At 39.7% G+C, this 19,944-nt stretch overlaps 1 protein-coding gene across 1 annotated transcript in view; it reads right to left on the bottom strand.

Moving 5' to 3' along the window:
* Positions 1-10,561: 10,561 nt before the first annotated feature.
* The window catches only part of alx1 (ALX homeobox 1), a 50,753-nt gene continuing 41,370 nt past the window's right edge, over positions 10,562-19,944 (bottom strand). The window contains exon 4 of the mRNA XM_003221135.4: positions 10,562-11,213. Coding sequence (XP_003221183.1) covers positions 10,893-11,213 — 321 coding nt within the window. The 3' untranslated portion in view covers positions 10,562-10,892. The remainder of the gene's footprint in view (positions 11,214-19,944) is intronic.

Below are 19,944 nucleotides of genomic sequence, written 5' to 3'. Positions count from 1 at the left end.
TAAAATATTGAATACTCAAAAAGTGATAGTGGCAATTTTCTTCATCCCTATTTCTGATTGTTGTAACAACAACAACAGCAGCAGCAGCAACAACAACAACAACAAAAACAAACATGACAGTTTCTACATAAAGATGCTGAAACAAAGAGGATAACCAAGAGGGAACTGCTGTGCTCCATTCTGGTACAGATAATGGCTGGACTCTGATTGATAGATCCTGGCAAAGCCTGGGTTTTAGATTTCAGCACCCAAAATACCTTAGCAAATTTTGGGAGCTTTACTTCTAAAAAAAGTAATTTACATAAGCATTGGGTTGTGATGATTCTGATGGTACCTTTGAGAACTATGTTTTCCCACTATTACTATTGAGTTTGACGGAATTTAGTCCCATGTTAGTGTATATAAGAACTGCAGCTTTACAATTCTGCAAAACTCCCCTCCAATTACCTTGGAGGAAATCCCATTGAACCCAGTGGGACTTAGATGTATGTATTTATTTATTTATTTCACATATTTATATCCCAACCTTCTCACCCTAAAAAGGGGACTCAAGACGGCCTTACAGCAGGCAGCAATTCTATGCCAATACATAGAAATATAAAATAAACAGATACAATTGAACCATACCATTAAACATTAATTAAAACATCAATTAAAATCATGCAATGTAGATCGTAGTCCAAGGCCTGTCCCATTGTCAATTCCATTAATCTATGGACTTTCTTCCATGTAATCTTGCATAAGATTTTCTTGAAAGAACCTACAGTTACAAAGCAAAGGCTTGGTTCCTCAAAAGTAAATGTAGGATTGTATGAGTGAATAGGGGAATGGGGCATTTCCTCCACTTTTAAAGAAAAAGTATGGTTAAAAAGAACTCAGTTATTCATATCTTCTCTATCCACCATACATAGGATTAAAGCAATGGGTTGAATCCATACAAAGAGAAATAAAATCTGAACCCTGGTTCAGAACAAGCTATTACGGTGAAATCTATATGATCAGTTGGATCCTGGAAATTGCCAGTATTGTTTTGAACTCCCCATCTATGAAAGATTATTTTTTTAAAAAAAAGAAAAAGAAAAGAAAAAGAAGGTGATGTTTGCACAGAGGGTTGCAGGGAGAGATGCTCACAATGGATGTGTTTAGTCGTACGACTTTCCTTGATGGGTGGACTGCAAGCTTTAATATTATATATAATATTTTATATAATATTTTATATTTTAATATTTTGTATAGGCATCTAATTGTGCCAATGTTGTATGCTGCTCTGAGTCCCTTCTGGTGAGAAGGGCGAGATATAAATATTGGAAATAAAATAAATAAGGACAGAGAAGGGAAATGATTTGTTTTGTTCTTTTTGTACCTGATAGAAACAGATGTGTGCTGTATAAAGAGGGTTGCACTATATTAGCAGTCATCTTCTGCCATATGGCTGACAAATGTTTAGCACACTCTCTTCTAGGAAAAAAAAAGACATGACAACATGTGCTGTAGCTATGATCCTTTTCACATCTGCAGCGGGCATGTATGGCAAACAACTTGAAAAAAGACCATGGATAGGTGACTTTGCTTGGTAAACAGGGCAAATTCTAAGAATCCAGTTAACAAATATGTGGACTGGGCTTCTCTACCTCACATTGGGTCATTCGTCATGCCATTCTAGGTATGTTCGCCATTCCACTGCAATCAGATCTTTCATGGCCATGGCTGTCTGTGTGGGACAGTCCTCCATGCCCCACCTTGAAACTATCTGCAAGTGTGAATTGACCTCTCAGAGCTCCAGTACACTTCCAATAGCCCAGTAGTTCTTCTGACAATACCCACTTTTTTCCATTTCTTTTTTTCACACATTAATGTAGGGAAAAGGAAGTGCAAACATTGCTTTTTCAGCAGTAAGAAAGGTACAGTGGAACTGGGGTTCAAATCACACACACATGGTTAATCAAGAGTTAAAAGGTTAAATAAAAGTTTTACATTTAAAAGGTCTACATTTACTTGGATGCTGGGAAAACAGACAAATGGAAAGATTTGATTTATGGTTTAAATAAAACTGTATAAAACATATGGTCTAGTGATACCATCCTAAGATGCACTTTCTTCTTTCACCTTGTTTATAGGGCTCCTTAACTTCTCCTCGCTTTCAGCCATCAAAGTAGTATCATCAGCATATGTAAGGTTGTTAATGTTTCCTCCAGCAATATTAACTCCAGCCTTAGATTCATCAAGCCCTGCATGTCGCATGATGTGTTCTGCATACAAGTTGAATAGGTAGGGTGAAAGTTCCCAATCTTGAACCAGTTCTGTGGTCTGTCCTGACTGTTGCTACTTGGTCGTTATACAGATTTCTCAGGTGACAGACAAGGTGACTTGGTATCCCCATATCACCAAGAACTTGCCACAATTTATTATGATCCACACAGTCAAAGGCTTTAGAATAGTCAATAAAACAGAAATAGATGCTTTTCTGAAACTCTCTGGCTTCCAGCAGATATTGGCAATTTGGTCTCTCATTCCTCTGCCTTTTCTAAACTCTTCAGTTTAATGGCTCTAAATTGACTCAGGTTATCTGATCCCTCATTCATCATGGGACTTGCTGGTGCTATAGGCTTTTATTCATTGCAATGAGGAAAGCATGCACAAAGTCATGACAGGTTTCGTGCAGAGTCTGCACTTCCTCACACCTCTATTGCAACATGAATACCTGCTTGTCTGAAGTGCGCTGCAAGCTTCCCGCAGAATGTAATGAGAAGAATTTCCAGTATAATTTCCAGGGAGGAAAAGATTAATTTGAAACCTGGTCCTTCTAATTAGTTATAAATGGCTGGAAAGTTGCTTCCACACCCTTTTCCCCCAACATTATAGTGTGCTTTTAAAACTCAGTGGTTGAGTAGCTACAAAATAGTCACTATTGCTTTCCAATGTGAAGATTGTGAAGTTCAGATATATTTTTTAAAATATCAAATCTCTTGGGATGACTAGAAGAATTTCTGGAATTACAATAAGTAAAGTAAATGAATAGGACACCATGACTGCCAAGTACAACATTAACTAATTTCCTACAAATGATCAGAGCTTGGAAGTTACCTGTGGAACCACAGTACCCATAATCCACAAATCAGCTGGCTTTATTCCCAGTGAATTCTGGGTGATGTAATCTTAAGGCCATAATGTTTCTGGGTTCTTCTAATGATATCCTAATAAAATTATTTGGAAATTGATTTGGCATGTTCCATATGCTACACCTTTGAACATGATTATTTGGAAACTATTCAAAAGATTAAAAACACACTTGGCAATATGAAACAGTTTTACTGTTTTAACAGTAAAAAGCTGGCTTTTCACTCTTCTTGCACTTATTTTTCTCTATGTGGCACAAGGATCCAGAAGAATGAAATCTGATATAGATTTAGTGATATAAGCATTTTTCATTGTTTTGACTCACACAATCCCTAAGACTTTTTAAATGTACAAATGATCTTTTTTATCAGGATTTCAAAGTGACACGGTCTTAAACTTTCAGGTTTTACAAGTTTTTGAAACAAGGTCTTTTACAAGCTGCTAATCCTCCACCCACATTCTGTTTTCTCCAAACTCATGGTGGACATGTTTTTGGCAAGAAAAGAGATTATAATTAGGACATAATTTGTAAAGGCATACCTTTGTTAGCTTTAAAGTTACACATAGAGGCAAAAATATTTAATAAAAATCAGTATCAAATTCTTTATTAATATATAGATACATAAAAGAAACTGATTCTCATTTTCTGAAGTCTTAATTTTGTAATAAATGAAAAGAACTCAATATGTTATTGGAGGCTTTCATGGCCAGAGTCAATGGGTTGCTGTGAGTCCCATACAGCCCGGAAAATTCATAGAAAAGATCTCGATTACAAACATTGGGGAATTGCTGATGAAACAGGAACTGTATGGCCATGTTCCAAAAGCATTCTCTCCTGACATTTCATCCACATCTATGGCAGTCATCCTCAGAGGTTGTGAGGTATTGTAAACTAGGCAAGTGGGTTTTATATATCTGTAGAATGTTCAGAGTGGGAGAAAGAACTCTTCTCTGCCTGAGGCAAGTATGAATGTAGATGTGGGCAAAGCATCGGGAGGAAAATGCTTCTGGAACATGGCCATTCAGCCTGGAAAACTTACAGCAACCCAGTGATTCCGGCCATGAAAGTCTTCGACAACACATTGAAACACGAACTCCTTGGATGGAGAGCAAATTTGAAAAAGCAAACTGAAGTCCAAATCAAGCCATGTTCTTAAACATAGAGTGATCATTTATAACTCAGTTTTTGTACAGTTGCCTATAGATAAACAGACATTAAGACTACATAGCATTTAGAGGAGTACAAGCTCTTTTCAGTTTGTCTTGGATCCATATAAGAAATTACTTAGAATAAAAACTTTTTATTCAGAACTTTTCTGAACTGTTGTAACAACTCTCACTCTGCCACCCTCTCACCCCAACACTTGCCATCATTTTCCACTATCCTCCTCCTCACCATCTCCTTCCCTTATCTCTGATCAGTGCAAACAGTGGCGTTAGATCAAAGTGATTTTCTTTTCCTACACTCTGTGTGTCAGGGTCTACGGAAGATGTAATGCTCCCAGAGCTCACAAAAGTTACTTTTTGGATTACTTCTCATGGAGTTCCCCCATCCAGCATTCAAGTGAGCACAAGCCTAGAAGAGATATAGTTTTTAAAAACCACTTTTCCAAGATTTACTTAGATTTTTTTTTAATCTGAGCAGTTTTTAAAATGAGGTTTTAAAAGCTGGTCTTGTGCTTCTCCTTTATTTTCCAAACCTGCCTTGGGAAGATTTCACAGGCATCTCTCAGGACAATGTAATACTTAAACCTCAAGCCAAAGAACAAACTTATCCAGGGTTTTTGAAGTGCTTCTGATATTATTTACTTCTTTTATGCTATAATCATAAGATTTAACCCCTGCTAAAAACAAACTGAAAGCATTGTACTACCTTGAGCAGGGCTTTCTTAAACTTTTTCTATTTGCAACCTCTTTCTGCCTGATAAATCTTTATGTGTACATGAGATAGGTATAAAAAACAAACATTTCCTGATAATAAGTCAGCATTTGCAAGGCCTGCTAAACAGGCTGAGTTTCCTTTTTGTGGAATACAGTTGAAGCATTTTCTGTGGTGTCCACTGTAAATACTGCATATTGTTGCTAACAGATTTGTGCAAATGAATGGCATTCAGAAACCTTTTACTTTTCCTAATTTTTTATGAGCCCAACATTGAGCTAAGGGGAACCCATTTGAAGTCGAGACCAAAAATTTAAGAAGCAGTAGCCTAGAGATCCACCTCTACTTCCACTTGCAAAAGTTGGTATGCCAGTAACATTTTGCTGGCTTCATTTTTCTCAGCTAGGTGCAGGACAGGTAAAAGCTCTATTCTTCAAGATACAGCCATAGTTGGGGGGTTCCTGCCACTCCACATGCCTCCAGCATTAACCTAATAACAGGCAGTCCTGTCTTGCTAGTCAGTAAGCAGTAAAAAGTGGATATAACAATTCCTCTATGAAAGTAATGTCAACTTGGAATGGGGTCCTTGCATCAGATTAATTATATGAATGTAGGCAGTTAACAAAAATGGCATATGACCCAAAGCAACAGAATCTGAACAGAATTTTACTGGACTTGCCCAGTGCAACTTATTAGCTTAATATGTGCACTCAAAATGCACCAAGTTACTAAAAGTAACTATAATACTCCCAAGAAACCAGATATTTAAAACTTACTATAATTGTTAATTGCTTCTTTAGGGGGCAAGGTTTTGATTTATAACTGTAATTAACTAAATAGTTTATCAAACTGTTCTTAGGAATAGGATTTCCAAAGATTCCACAACACTTAGTGCTATTATTTTCACTGAAGGGTTTCTGAGTTTTGATGACTCTTAGTTAAGCTTTATTCTCCTTTAAAACCTGCCCTGTCTTTGGTTATTTAGGCTATAAGTTGTAAATCTACTCATCATGATAGTCTTAATTGGCATCATAATTTTAATTTGATTTTAACTTAATCAATTTGGTGTGTTTGAAAGCTGAATGAAAAAAGCAAATACATAAATCAAATCAAACCATCACTAACTGCCATTGCACAAGTATTTATGCTATGATTGCATCATTTTATTGCTCTAGAGATGAACAGGATTATAGAATATAATCATAAAAGTGGTAGAATGTTTTATGGAATCTAATCCTAAAAGTTTAGCAGTAATATCGATAAGCTGTAAAACAGGGTTCAAATCAAATTCCATGCAAAATGGAACAAAATTGGAAACTTTCTGTAAAAAATGATGAAGTTTGATATTGATCATAAATTTGTGTGAAAATAGCAAAGATGTCAAGTTGTTCAAATATCAGTTTGGGTCAAAAATGTGCATTCAAGGACAAAAACACACACATATATACACACTCAAATATTCAGAGGGAAGCTGAAGTAGTTGATAGTATGGTCATTTTTGGGTACCATTAGGTAGCCTGGCAAATTTGGTAAGCCTGTCATTATCCAGGTGGATTTATTTACCATAACAGAGAAACACTTCAAATTGAAAAAGTTTATATGACCTGATGCCATTATGCATAGCTATGGCTGGCTTTTCAAATAAGAAGTGTGCCGCATATATTGCATAGCAAGTAGCATTCTGCTGTCACTGTATTAATGTAAATTGGTAGTAAGAGCAGCACTGGGTTTGGAATAATGGTTTATATTTTACTGACTATCTTTCTGTTCTTGCCCCACTACTGCTTTGCTACATTGGTTTTCTCAAAGGAGAATGACTCCCTCTTCCTGTTTAAAGGTTGTGAGAAAATGCGAAGTCCTACTCAGACCCAGTCTCAAGTCTTCCTTTATGTCAGTGCAGCTGAGTTTGCCTTTATGAACTTGGGAGCATGACTGCCTCTTTCAAAGAGGCTAGCATTTCGCTCATCTGAAGGGGCCTGGAATGTGACAGGGGAAAGGGAGGAGACATAAATCAAAGCAGATAGCAATTCGCCAGATGTAAAGTATTTTTCTTCATCCCCCTCCTTTCACTCCTTCCCTACTCCCCTCATCCCTAACACATACATACTTTTCTTTCCTACCAGAAATTTTGGAATGTTTGCTGACATTTTAATTCCTTTATGTAGCAGAGATACTGACACACCATGTACGCACATAAGGCTTTCTCTTGCTCCTGCTGAAAGAGCAGTGGGAGTTTTGCCTTGAATCCTTGCAGGGATCATTTGAACTTCACACACACACACACACACACACACACACACACACACAACAGACGGTTTGAAATTTAAACTCAGCATGAACTTCAGTAGATGTTATTCATACTTGCAAAATGTTTACCAGTTTACTTCTAGGGTGGATTTGATAGCATTGTCTATATCCTCCACTTTGCCAGAGGACAACATTAAAGATTACGATCTTCTCCCCCTTCTATTGGGAGTAAACATTTGTTAAAGCCAGTGCTTACTTTTTTGTGCACCTTTCTAGAAATAAAATGCCCCAAATCTCCCTGTTAGGTAAACATCACTTAATAAAATACCATTGACACTAGAGAATCATTCCCAAAAATATATACTATGGGCACTGAAATGGATGGAGTCTTTAAGACAGACCTGGAGGATCTTGGGGCCTCCAGATATTTTAGACAATAATTCCAACAATCACTTATTGTTAGCTTTGTTGGCTGCAACCCACCATCACTGTTTACACATCCATCTGACTCAGAATAATAGAATCTTAGAATCATATTATGATTATATGGTTCTATGATAAGGTATGGCACTTACCATGATTGTTGTGTCCGTGATTTATGGCAACAACCAGATACAAAATGCTGATGGATGTCACCCATTCATTGCATGTACTGATGCTGGCCAAGCACCAAAGCAATCAGAGAAGTGAGGAGTGAAAGGAGAAAGCAATTCCTCCTTTCCTGCCACCCACCTGCTGAGTCACTTGGCACTTCAGTCAGCATCAGTACATGCAACATGCAGCTATGACCACCAGTAATTGTGTGCCTGGTAGTTACCACTAAGCCCAGGATACAACAGTCATGGTAAGGATAACATTTCAGCAATGCCAAACCCTGTTCAGTGCGACTAGGCCATGGAGATGCCTTCTACTAGGGTGGCTCAGTGTCAGGCTGAGCAAACTCCACAAGGGCTGTTCTGGAGTATCACAATCCTAATCAGCTTTTTCATAGGTGGCTCATGTGGATGGATTCTAAGACATTATGCACAAGAGATGTGTCACCGGAATTGCTGCAGATCACTGTGAATTGCAGTAATTCCAGCGACGCTCACCCAGGAGGTGTGGGGACTTGTTGCACGCACTGTCCTGGCTTCCCTCCAACCTCATCACACAGAGGGAAGCCTCCTTCAGCTGGCTCAACCTCCTGTCGAATGCCACCAGCAGGGTTTAGCCAACAGTTCTGCCACAGAGCTGCCCCAGAACTACTTTTCCAGGGTATGATGGGAACCATCGGGGTCTGTGGCAGAACTAAGAAACACCTCTCACCGCCACCAAATTTTGGGCTGTGTGAAGAGGTCCAAGGAGAAGAAAATAGCAGTATAGAGGGAATTAAGTCCAGTAGATACTGCCTAGGTTTCTCCTTCTCTGTGGTCAAGGTAGTTGTGTGGAGGGAAACCTTTTCATCTGCTTCTTGGCATGATTGTGCTATTCCTGTCTCTTCTTTACTCCCTCTGAGGCCAGGGCAGTGGTAGTTGGATAGATGGAGAACCTCTCATCTGCTTCTGGACCCAGGCATGATAGTGGTGTTTCACCTCTTCTCTCTGTGCAAGCCTCTGCACCCCCCAGGACTTCTCTCCAGAAACAGGTGGGTTCAGAGGCTGAAAAGAGAAAGGGGTAATCTCATCTCCTAAAATTATTTCCTTAAATAGAAGCCTGCCCTGGCTGTGTCCCTCTGGAAAGCCTAATCTTTTCCCTGATCTCATGTGAATAGTGAATCAAAAAGCATCGGTTCATTGACACATTACCTATGTTCCTAAAATTATATACATAAACCAGCCAAGAAACGACCAACCCTAAACTAAAGTGTATGTGAAGGGGAGAGAGAAAAAAATAGTGTGTGAATCTGTGATAGATTGGGTACAATTAAGCTATGTGAGCCCCATTATCATGTTGTTGTTCTGTTCCCATTCATTTTAATTCAGATAACCCATGAGAATTTCCAAATAGATCATGCTCAGTTGTTTGTTCAAAGTATATTTCCAGTTATTTTAAATGGAAAATCTTCTCAATCCCAAGCCAGTGTGGCCAATGTGCAGGGAATTATTTTGCTTTTCTATTCACTCCTTAAATTGCCCCATGAATCTTTTATTTTATTTCTTGAGTTCAATCCAGATTTTGGGATCATTCTTAGAGTAGACCTGTTCAAGCCAGCAGGATTTAATTTAGTCACATGAGCCTATTCTATTACTTTCAAGTGGCTTGCTTAGTAAAATTAAGTCAGGTTCCAACTCATGATTTCATTACTTCCATCCGATTTTAGACTTGAGTTAAATAGCAGTTTTCTAGTAATAACACTTAATCGTTTGATGAATACATTTCTTGAACAATCCATTCCATCTTAGCTTCTGCCATTAAGACAGCACATTTTGAACAATTCAAATGTGAAGAGAAAATTATGCAAAATTCTCATGAATCTTTTTTTCCTTCTGATACCGTTTCCCAAGTCTGAAATCCTCGGAATAAACATGATGAGCATTCTTTCCCTCTCTAATAAAAATATATAGAAACATAATTTTGTGGATATATATACATACACCTACACACATATATCAACAAGGATTTTTCTATAAAGTATGTCCAGGCATCATGTCCATTGACCAACATCTTCAGCATCACAGGGGCTAGAAATAAACTCTCAACACTAGTGCTGCAGCTCAAGATCTAGCTAATTATTCAGAGCTCTAGGCTTGCCTCAAGGCTATAGCTGGAAGTTATATTTTAAAAGCAACATTTTAAATGTATGAAAACTTCCAAATCTGTGCAGCAGAAACAGACCTCTTTAAAGCACACAAGAATTGCTGGCACTCTGAGCTACAGTCATTTCCAGCTGAGTGTTATTAGCCTGTCTGAAGCTCAGAGCAAAAGCAGCAACCAGGAATTGGTCCAAAGATGCTTTAGGACTGTGCTGTAGGTCAAGGTTAAACACCAAACGGTCTTTCTCTCAGATGCAGGAAGCTTCCCACCACACACCATTAAAGGCATAGGTTCTGAAAACATTCCAGCAACTCCTAGCATATCTGTTGGGACACAATGTTAAGAATAGAGCATTATCAAATCAAATCATGCAGAGTCTTTAGGAAAAACCTTCCCACCCATCTTATGCCAGGTCTCCCATTTGTTAACTGGTGGAATACTGTATCTCTTTCACTGCATAGAGTTTGTTCAAAGTTTTCCCTTACAGTTTTGACATAACTAATGCATTTTTCTCAGCAGACTTCCTGCTTCATAAGGATTTTCTTCTTGTTCCCCACACTGACATCAAGCAACATATAACAGATGTACTACTTTAACAGGTTTATTCTTTTTTTGGAGGTTTTACAATCATATTTCATCAACCAGTACAATTAAACATAATTTGGCTATTTGTTTAAGAAGGCTTTTGAAATTGACACATGGTGGCTGCATTCAGTCCTCATACAAGCTTATGTTTAAAAGTTATTGTTAAATAGCATATTAGGTAATTGCTTAAGCAGGTTCCATTGTACATCAGATCACTAACAAGTCTTCACACAGCAGCTTATTGTTGAATCCTTTAAATATGGGAAATAAAAATTGGGAAACGGAGGCAGCCGAGTTGCCTGACACTGGCAAAGAAAGAGATGCTGTTACATTACATGGCCCAGGAGATATTAGCAGTATGTTCTTTGGCTTTCATTCGTAGAACGGCAATACTGGAAGACCTCCGCTCAAATTCCGGTTTGGTTTCAAATGCATGTCCATTGGTTGTTCCAGAAAGTAAAGAGTCAGTGAAAAAATTATTGAGGGGAACATGGCTGAATTGGCTCTGATGGTTTGAAAAGCCCGAGTACCCAGAATCTGTCCGAGGCGAATGGGAATAAGGGGTCATACAAGAGGAAGTGTCACGTGGAAGCATGCAGGAGGTCACCACAGAACTGCTGGCTGCATTTCCTGCCCACAAGTTATTCTGGATCTGGAACACAGGAAAGAAAGCAAGTTAAAAAACACACTTATTAAAATTATCCTACCATAGACTTCCATTAACATTGGTGTTTGCCATTTATGTATGCGCCCACTATGCTCATAATAGGGTAATATTATGTCTGTAATAATGATGAACTTGATGTGAAAGTTTGCTGGAAGAAGTAAAGATTGCCAGCATTGAAGCAATGCTCCTACGCCATCAACTCCGCTGGACTGGCCACATTGTCTAAATGCCCGATCGCCATCTCCCAAAGCAGTTGCTATACTCCCATCTCAAGAATGGGAAATTTAATGTTGGGGGACAGGAAAAAAGAATTAAAGATGGGATTAAAGCTAACCTTAAAAAACTGGAATAGACACCAAGAACTGGGAAGCCCTGGCCTCTGAGCACTCTAGCTAGAAGTCAGCTGTGACTAGCAGTGCTGCAGAATTTGAAGAGGCACAAATGGAGGGCTTAAGGGAGAAACGTGCCAAGAGGAACGCACATTAAGCCAACCCTAACCGGGACCACTCTTCATCTGAAAATCGATGTCCTCACTGTGGAAGAACATGTGGGTCAAGAATAGATCTCCACAGCCACCTACGCATCCACCGCCAAGACACTATATTTGGAGGACCATCATCCTCAGGTTATGAGGGATCACCTAAGTAAGTAAGTATGTAAGTAAGTAAGATGTAAAATAAAATCCTAGTTTCTCCCTCATTAAGAACATCTTGCCCTATCACCAAAACTGGTCAATTTTCCAGAGAAAGGGCTGCACAGTTTTCAACAGATCAGCAATGATACAGCTTTTCTGTGTCAGCTAGTACGAGATCCATGTACTCGTAAGATCCATGTCAGTTGAATTGCCCTGTTTTCCCGAATTCTTTTTCTGAAAAAGAAGCTGCACTGGAAGCAGCTGGATTTCTTTTACTGCTTCCTTGGATCCAATGCCCCAGACTGTATTTTCATTTTACCTTGATTTTTAAATGTATGATTTGTTAAGAGTCCAAACATCTCTCACTATGAAGGAAAAAGGAGTCCCACTTTTGAGCTTCCTTTTAATTCCAGTAGTGGTTGAACAGACACATTCCCACACATGCAGGTAAATCCCTGTTACTATCATTTGTTCTACCATCTGATCCTCAGAAATATATGGGGTGAGATTCTAGATCAGGTACTTAGTTAAGTATACTTATAATCAACTTGTAGGAGCCCCAGGTGGTGCAATGTGTTAAATTTTTGTGCCGGCAGGACTGCTGACCGAAAGGTTGGCAGTTTGAATCCAGGAAGTGGGGTGAGCTCCCATCTGTCAGTTCCAGCTTCCTATGTGGGGACATGAGAGAAGCTTCCCACAGGATGGTAAAAACATCTGGGCAAACCCCTAGGCAAAGTCCTTGCAGACGGCCAGAAGCAATTTGCAGTTTCTCAAGCCACTCCTGACATGAAAAAAAAATCAACTAGTAAAGAATACATAATAAAGTAGTATCTCTAACTCCAATTGGGAATTCATTGTGAAAGTGCTGTTTACTAGTGACCAAATCTACTAGACATTCACCATTAGTTTAACGTTTTTGTCTTTGGTATTCCTAAAATGCCAAGATTCTTGAACTCCTCTTTGAGGATAGTCACAATGAGTAATATGCTTGCAGATTTACCTGCACCACTGTCTTTACTGCTGCTTGTTTTTAACATGCAAAGTCGTCCTTACATATAATACCATCCTTGTCTGTTCCCCTGACTTCACATAAGATTGTGAAGTTGCTTTGTCAGATGGCCTTCCTCACCTACATGAACTAGTTCTGCAGTTTGTCAAGCCTAAATGCCCCACTTTATGGGACACAGGCCACTTTAATGGCCACCGCTTCTGGGAATTCTCAGCTCATCATCTCCATCCTACCCAACCCCCTCTGACAGCTCCATACATCCATCATGTCTCACACCTGGCCATGTGTCAGCATTATGGCTACTAGTGATTAAAACCTTTGTAAATTTCATTTTTCGATGCAAGAACAAATAATTTTACAATTTTTCCCCTCACTGTAAGAATGTCATTGAAAATTGCACAATTTTCAAGCACTCTTTACAGTACAGGACTTATTCTATGCCAAAAATAAAGTCCTGAATCATCCAGCCAAAACATGAACTTTTCCAAATTCTGGAGAGTCTTATTACTGAAGCTTCAAAATTCACTCCTTCATTAAGCTCACAGGATGCCCTTTCATGCTACAAAACTATAGCCCTCTGGTTGCAATTTAGACACCCTAGTTTCATCCTATGGAATACTGGGATTTGAAATTTAAGATAGTACTAAAGTTCTCTATCTGAATTCTAATTCTATTTATGTCATTCAAAAAGGATGAAGCTTGGACATTAAAGCAGAATAGAAGAATTATAGTTTTGAAAGGTTGACATGGCTTGCGCTCTCTCTCTCTCTCTCTCTCTCACACACACACACACACACACACACACACACACAGTCTTTTAGCCTGTTTTATGGGTTAGTTATAGGGAAAAAATACTAAGGCTGGTGGAAAAATAAGATAAGATTCTATCAAATGCTATCCTCTTTAACCACATGCTCCATGTTCATCGATACCAGCCATAAAATCATATAAAAAGGTAAATAATTCCTTATTTTAGAAACTGTATTGTTGTACTCCCTTAAGGAGGTCCTTAAGGGAGTACACAGGTACACAGGTCCACATATGAATGACATCAATGTTCACATATGGAGGCCAGCCAAGCTCCACCAGATACTCCTCCTTTCTGAGATGGTCAGACCCCCCCCCCCCCCCCCCCGCCTCTCCAGACCTCCTGGCATGCCATTTTGATACACCCGGAGCACTTTGGAAGCTTCATGCCTCTGTTTGGAGACATTTTAGGTAATTTTTTGGGTGAAATGGGGGGGGCAGGGAGCGAGGGGGCACTATCATCCCATCCCCATCCTCTTGGGCTATTAGATTCCAAGGAGATGGGATGGCTTTGGGGACTGAGCCTCTGGATTACTCATGACAATCCCGAGGATCAGGCTGCACAGGCCTCATATCTGGGAGCATGCGGACCCTCCTAAATCGTCCACATCTTCCCAGGTATTTTTTTTAACCAAGTTAAACTGAACACCTTGTGATAACGTGCCCCCAACACCACATTTTCGTGCAGATGGGGCCTAAGTCATTGTCAACTTATGGCAAGCCTAAATTTATTTATTTATTTATTTGCTGCATTTGTAGCCCACCTTTCTCCACCCCGAAGGGTCTCAAGGCGGCTTACACAGGCACTTGTTCAGTGCCTACAGAACACCCATCCAATATACATTTAAAATATCACAAAGCTAAGATTAAGCAATAACATTAAAAACCTGACAATCAATTAAAATCATGTCATCTGAAAGACATCAAGCCTATACAAGTGTTTTCTTGGTACGAAGTTTTCAGAGGATGTTTTGTCATGCATTCCTAAAAGTGAAAGAGTAGGATTTACCCACCCAGGGTCAATGTGCATACTTCCATATGCTGCATTTTTTTTGAGATAGTAGACAATAAGTGTGATTCATTTTTCCACCATATTTTCTGTAGTATATGAAAAAAATAAATATAAACTGGATTTTCATGAGATCAAGGGTCCACAACAATCAATTTAATCAGTCTGATTTGGCTTTTTATATTTTTAGTAAGGCAAATGTATAGACATTTCAATTTTGTTTTTAAGGGTAAAAAATAGTAAATTGAATTTCTAAACCAATGTTATCAGATTTGATTTTTGCTTTAAAAATGTTTCCTTTGAAGGATCAAGGGAGTGGGAAGAAGGGATAAACTATTGTCTTCTTTTTTCTCTTTCATGGTTCTTTCAGGGTTTTTTTAATTGTTTCAAACTATGTATGCATGATGTTGGGAACTGAGCCTCAAGCTTTCGCTAGTTCCAAGTAAGTTGGCCAATACAAGAATGTCACTGCATGGAGTTGCTACTTAGAGAAATCCAAGAACCAGCATGAAGGGACAGTTTATACCCTTGATTTGGTATTGGGCCAAAGAAAGAATATGAACAAATATAAACTAAAAGTATCTGAAAGCAAAACAACATATATTAATTTTGTTAATGTGCGATTTGTATATTGGTAGTGTTTAAATGCAATTTGTGTCTTGCCTGTATTGCATACTGATTGCATCATCCAGAGTGCTGCGCTGCAAATTACTCTGACAAATTTCACTTGTTGCAAGATAAACAGTGTTGTGCCTGAAACATTTGTTTATGTAGATTTTCCTTTCTGGGGGAAAAAGAAAAATCCAATCCAAGGTAATATGAAAAACCACTGATATCATCCCAAGGCCCTTTTATACATTTATTGTACTATTATTCCGCTTTAAGTATCATGGCTGCATCTGGTGGTATCCTAGGATTAAATTCAAGGCCAGTCCTGAGTAGCAATACTCCAGACCAGGGGTCCTCAAACTTTTTAAGCCGAGGGCCGGTCCACAATCCTTCAGACTGTTGAGGGGCCGGATTATCATTTGAAAAAAAATACAAACAAATTCCGATGCACACTGCATATGTCTTATTTGTAGTGCAAAAACAACAACAACAACAACAACAAAAGAACAATACAATATTTAAAAATAAAAACAATTTTAACCAACATACATTTATCAGGATTTCAATGGGAAGTGTGGTCCTGCTTCTGGCCAATGAGATAGTCAAGTTAATTAGGGTTGTTGTTGTTGTTGTTGTTGTTGTGTGCCTTCAAGTCATTTCAGACTTTGGGTGAGCCTAAGTCTAAAATTTATTATTTATTTATTTACTGCATTTATTTACTACATTTGTATCACACCCTTCTCACCCCAAAAGGGACTCAGATCAGCTGTATGTACATACAATATATTATATTATTAGCATAGCACAATATTAGCATTATATATTACTATATTGAACTATACCACTATACCATAATATTATTAGTAATATTATATGTAATATAGAATATATAATTAATATTATTGTATGGTATTATTATTAGTGTGATATTGTATTACATTATAATATTATTATCAATATTATATGTATATACAATATATGATATTATAAAACTGAGGGCGGGGGCCAGGTAAATGACCTCGGAGGGCCGCATCCGGCCCCCGGGCCTTAGTTTGGGGACCCCTGCTCCAGACCATCCAGAAAGGCAAAAAAAATGGTTTGGCCTGCTGGACTGTCACCTTATCTTCTATGTTCCTATCACTGCTGCTGAACAACCACAAAGCTATGTGGGAGTGCTCCTTGCATGACCAAGTCTCCATGTGGTCTTTCTTAGAAGCTCTGTGTCTAACACAAGAACAACACAGGCCTGATTCATACCCTTTTGCCTATACCACAGAGCACAGGAAAAAGTGATTGCTGGCATCAGCCCATGTAGATGGCAGACCAGTTTAGTTTAGGGTCAGTTCATCTCTCCACACAGGACCTTATCACATTAATGTCAGGATTCACTGTGTATTGTAGCAAATCCATGAGGTCCGGATTTGCTACAGGGGGACAACCTGTCACCCCACACCTCACATCACCCAACTTACCTTTGGCACCATTGCACAGGGGGGAGCGTCCATCGGTGTCCCTCCCCCCCCATTGTTGCAAATGCTACACAAGAAGCCTCCTGTGTTACCACCATGGCAACATACACCACTTCCTCTCTCCTTTGACCATGAGCTCTGGCAGAAGTAGATGTATGTCATGTAATCGGCTCCGTGGCAAAGGAGGAGACAGAGCTGGCCCTAGGTATTTTTCAAGTGTAGGCGAACAGAATTTTGGCGCCCCCCCCCCAAACCAATCTCTGAAAAATAAAAGTGTTGGATAAGCGAAAATGTTGGATAATAAGGAAGTATAAAGGAAAAGCCTATAAAACATCAAATTACATTATGATTTTAAAAATTAAGCACCAAAACATCATGTTTTACAACAAATCAATAGAAAAAGCAGTTCAATACATGGTAATGTTATGTAGGAATTACTATATTTGCAAATTTAGCACTAAACATTGAACAGGGATATAGGGCGGTGTGGACTTAGATAACCCAGATAGCCCTCAGTATTAAAAAAAAACCCCTCTAAAATCAGGACAATAAATAAAGAACAACACTCTGAAAACAGAAGAAATCCAGACAGTAAACTATCAGGGACAGCTAATTCCTCCCAAAAAAAGATTCTCCCAGGCAAGAAGAAGCCAGGCCTTGAAGCCACAGGGCCATTAAATGCTAATCAAGGTGATTAATTACAACATTCACACCTGCTTCAAAGAAAAGTTCTTTCTCCCACCCTGGACCTTCTACAGATATATAAACCCCACATACCTAGCTTCCAAGTTCCTACAGACCTCACAATCTCTGAAGGCCCCAAAGGTGGGCTTGCGTGGTGCGAAGGTGGGTCTGCGCTGGCCGGAAGGCCCAGTGCGGCCGCTGGAAGGCCCGAAAGAGAAGGAGGTGGAGAGTGGTGCCCTCCTCCCAGGACGATGGTGCCCCCGGGACGATGGCGCCACAGGCAAATGCCTATTTCGCCTTATGGTTGGACCGCCTCTGGGAGGAGAGGAACCAGCATATGACAGGAAAATTATTTTGTTTGATGTTGTATTTATGAACTGAAGGCTGCACTGGGGTTTTGCTGAAACTCTAGAATAATGGTTCTCAACTTGTGGGTCCCCATGTGTTTTGGCCTACAACTCCCAGAAATCCCAGCCAGTTCACCAGCTGTTAGGATTTCTGGGACTTAAAGGCCAAAACATCTGGGGACCCAGAAGTTGAGAACTGCTTTTCTAAAACATTCCCCAACCTCATAACATGGGGTAAAAATGGATTAATTCATTTTACCCCACATTATGGACAGTCCCTGGACATCATTTGGATGTACAGTAGTGACCTGTGGTTGAAACTGGGAATTTGAACAAGTGTAGAGAAGTCCTTGGGAGTGTACTCAGCCAGAGAACTCCAGTGCCTCACTTAATTACAAATCCCAGGTTTCCACAGGATACAGCCATGGTTTTAAAGTGAATCAGAACACAATATTTATGTACTGCAGAATAGTCTCTAGTCTCTTTTCATTTGTTAAAGATGGCATAATGGACAAAGGCACCTGAGGGCATAGGATGGCCCCCTCTACACCATGTGTTTGGTCTGTTTTCCCCTTTTTCTTCAATGAGCATAATGCAATATATATGTGGCTATCCCTCTTCATTCTCATTTTTATCCTTGAAGCAACTCTGGGAGGGTAAGAAAATGAATCTGATGCAAGGCCACCCAATAAGTTTCATGTTGTACTACTAGATATGCCACATTTGTTCAGCACTCTACACTACACTACACTAGCTGTCATTATAGCTGGTCATATAAATATTATTAGGACACGGGGGCAGGGCCAGAGGAGGGTGGGGCCTCTTTCCAAGTGCCGGAGACAGGGCTGAGCACCTGAGGCGCCTGTTAGGATACACAGGGGGTGGAGCTAGAGGAGTGGGCATGGCTTCTTCCCAAGAGCCCGAGACAGGGCTGCGAATCTATACCTCTCCTGAGGCTCTTGTTGGGACACAGAGGGCGGAGCTAGGGAAGGGGGTGGGGGCTCCTTCCAAGGGCCCAAGACAGGGCTGAGCCTCTATACCTCTCCTGAGAGGCCTTTTAGGACTAAAGGGTGGGGCTAGGGGTGGGGGCAGGGCCTCTTCCTAAGAGCGCGAGACAGGGCTGAGCCTCTGTATACCTCCCCTGAGGTGATTGTGAGAACACGGGGGCGGGATATAGAGGTTCAGCCCCATCAGGCACTTGGGAAGAGGCCCTGCCCCCTCCTCTAGCCCCGCCTCGTGTGTCCTAGAAGGCACCGCAGGACAGGGATAGAAACTCAACCCTGCCTCAGAGCTCGTAACTCCACCCATTTGTGGCCCCGCCCACCTACCCTTGCAGCCCTGCATCTTGGACTAGGGGAGAGGCTGAGCCCCGCCCTCTTGAGCAGGAGCCACGCCCACCCCTCTAAGCCACACCTCCTTTCCAGGGTGCACTGAGTCATATTTTTTCTGGAAAGGGGGCGGCAGGCCAAATAAGTTTAGGAACCACTGATATAGACAATTAAAAGAATGGGATAACACCTTGAGAGAATGGATATATGGAAAAGGAGAAACATAATAATGAAAAAGATTCAATATACCTCAAGGAAAATATTTGGATGGGGGTTTCCAAATCTACAATACTATTACAAGGCCTTCCAACTAAGATCTTTACTAGAAATAAGTTTAAAGGGAGAAGATAAATGGGTAAAAGTAGAGAATGAAATAAATGAAGGTTGGGAAAAATATGGGCTATACACTAGAGATATTAAAGAAATAAAATAAAAACTAACAGGTCCAAGAAAGATTGTGTATGAATGCTAGCAAAAATGGCAAAAATTATGGGCATATGAAATTTCAGGAAAGACCCCAATTAAGAGTATGGGACTCCTTGAAAAATTGGTAAATATCTTAGAAGAAAAAGGACTAAGGAGGGTAAAAGATATGAGGAAACAAGATGGGGAGATAATTAACTGGCTAGATTTTTTGGAAAAGGGGGAGAAAGAAAATTGGTTAAAATTAAGAGGGATCTGGGAAAAAGTAAAAAAAAAAAAGAGAGAGAGAGAGAGGGTGTACAGCCCACTGAAGAATTTAAGGTAGATAAATTGCTAAATGCAAGAGAAAAAACAAGTAAAGGAACAGTGGCAGAAATATACAATTTAATGGTAGAAG

This window comes from Anolis carolinensis, chromosome 5 (genome assembly GCF_035594765.1).
Source record: "Anolis carolinensis isolate JA03-04 chromosome 5, rAnoCar3.1.pri, whole genome shotgun sequence".
NCBI classification, from domain to species: Eukaryota; Metazoa; Chordata; class Lepidosauria; order Squamata; family Dactyloidae; genus Anolis; species Anolis carolinensis.
Note: the sequence above shows the minus strand (reverse complement) of the source record. Positions and strands in the feature narration are given on the sequence as shown.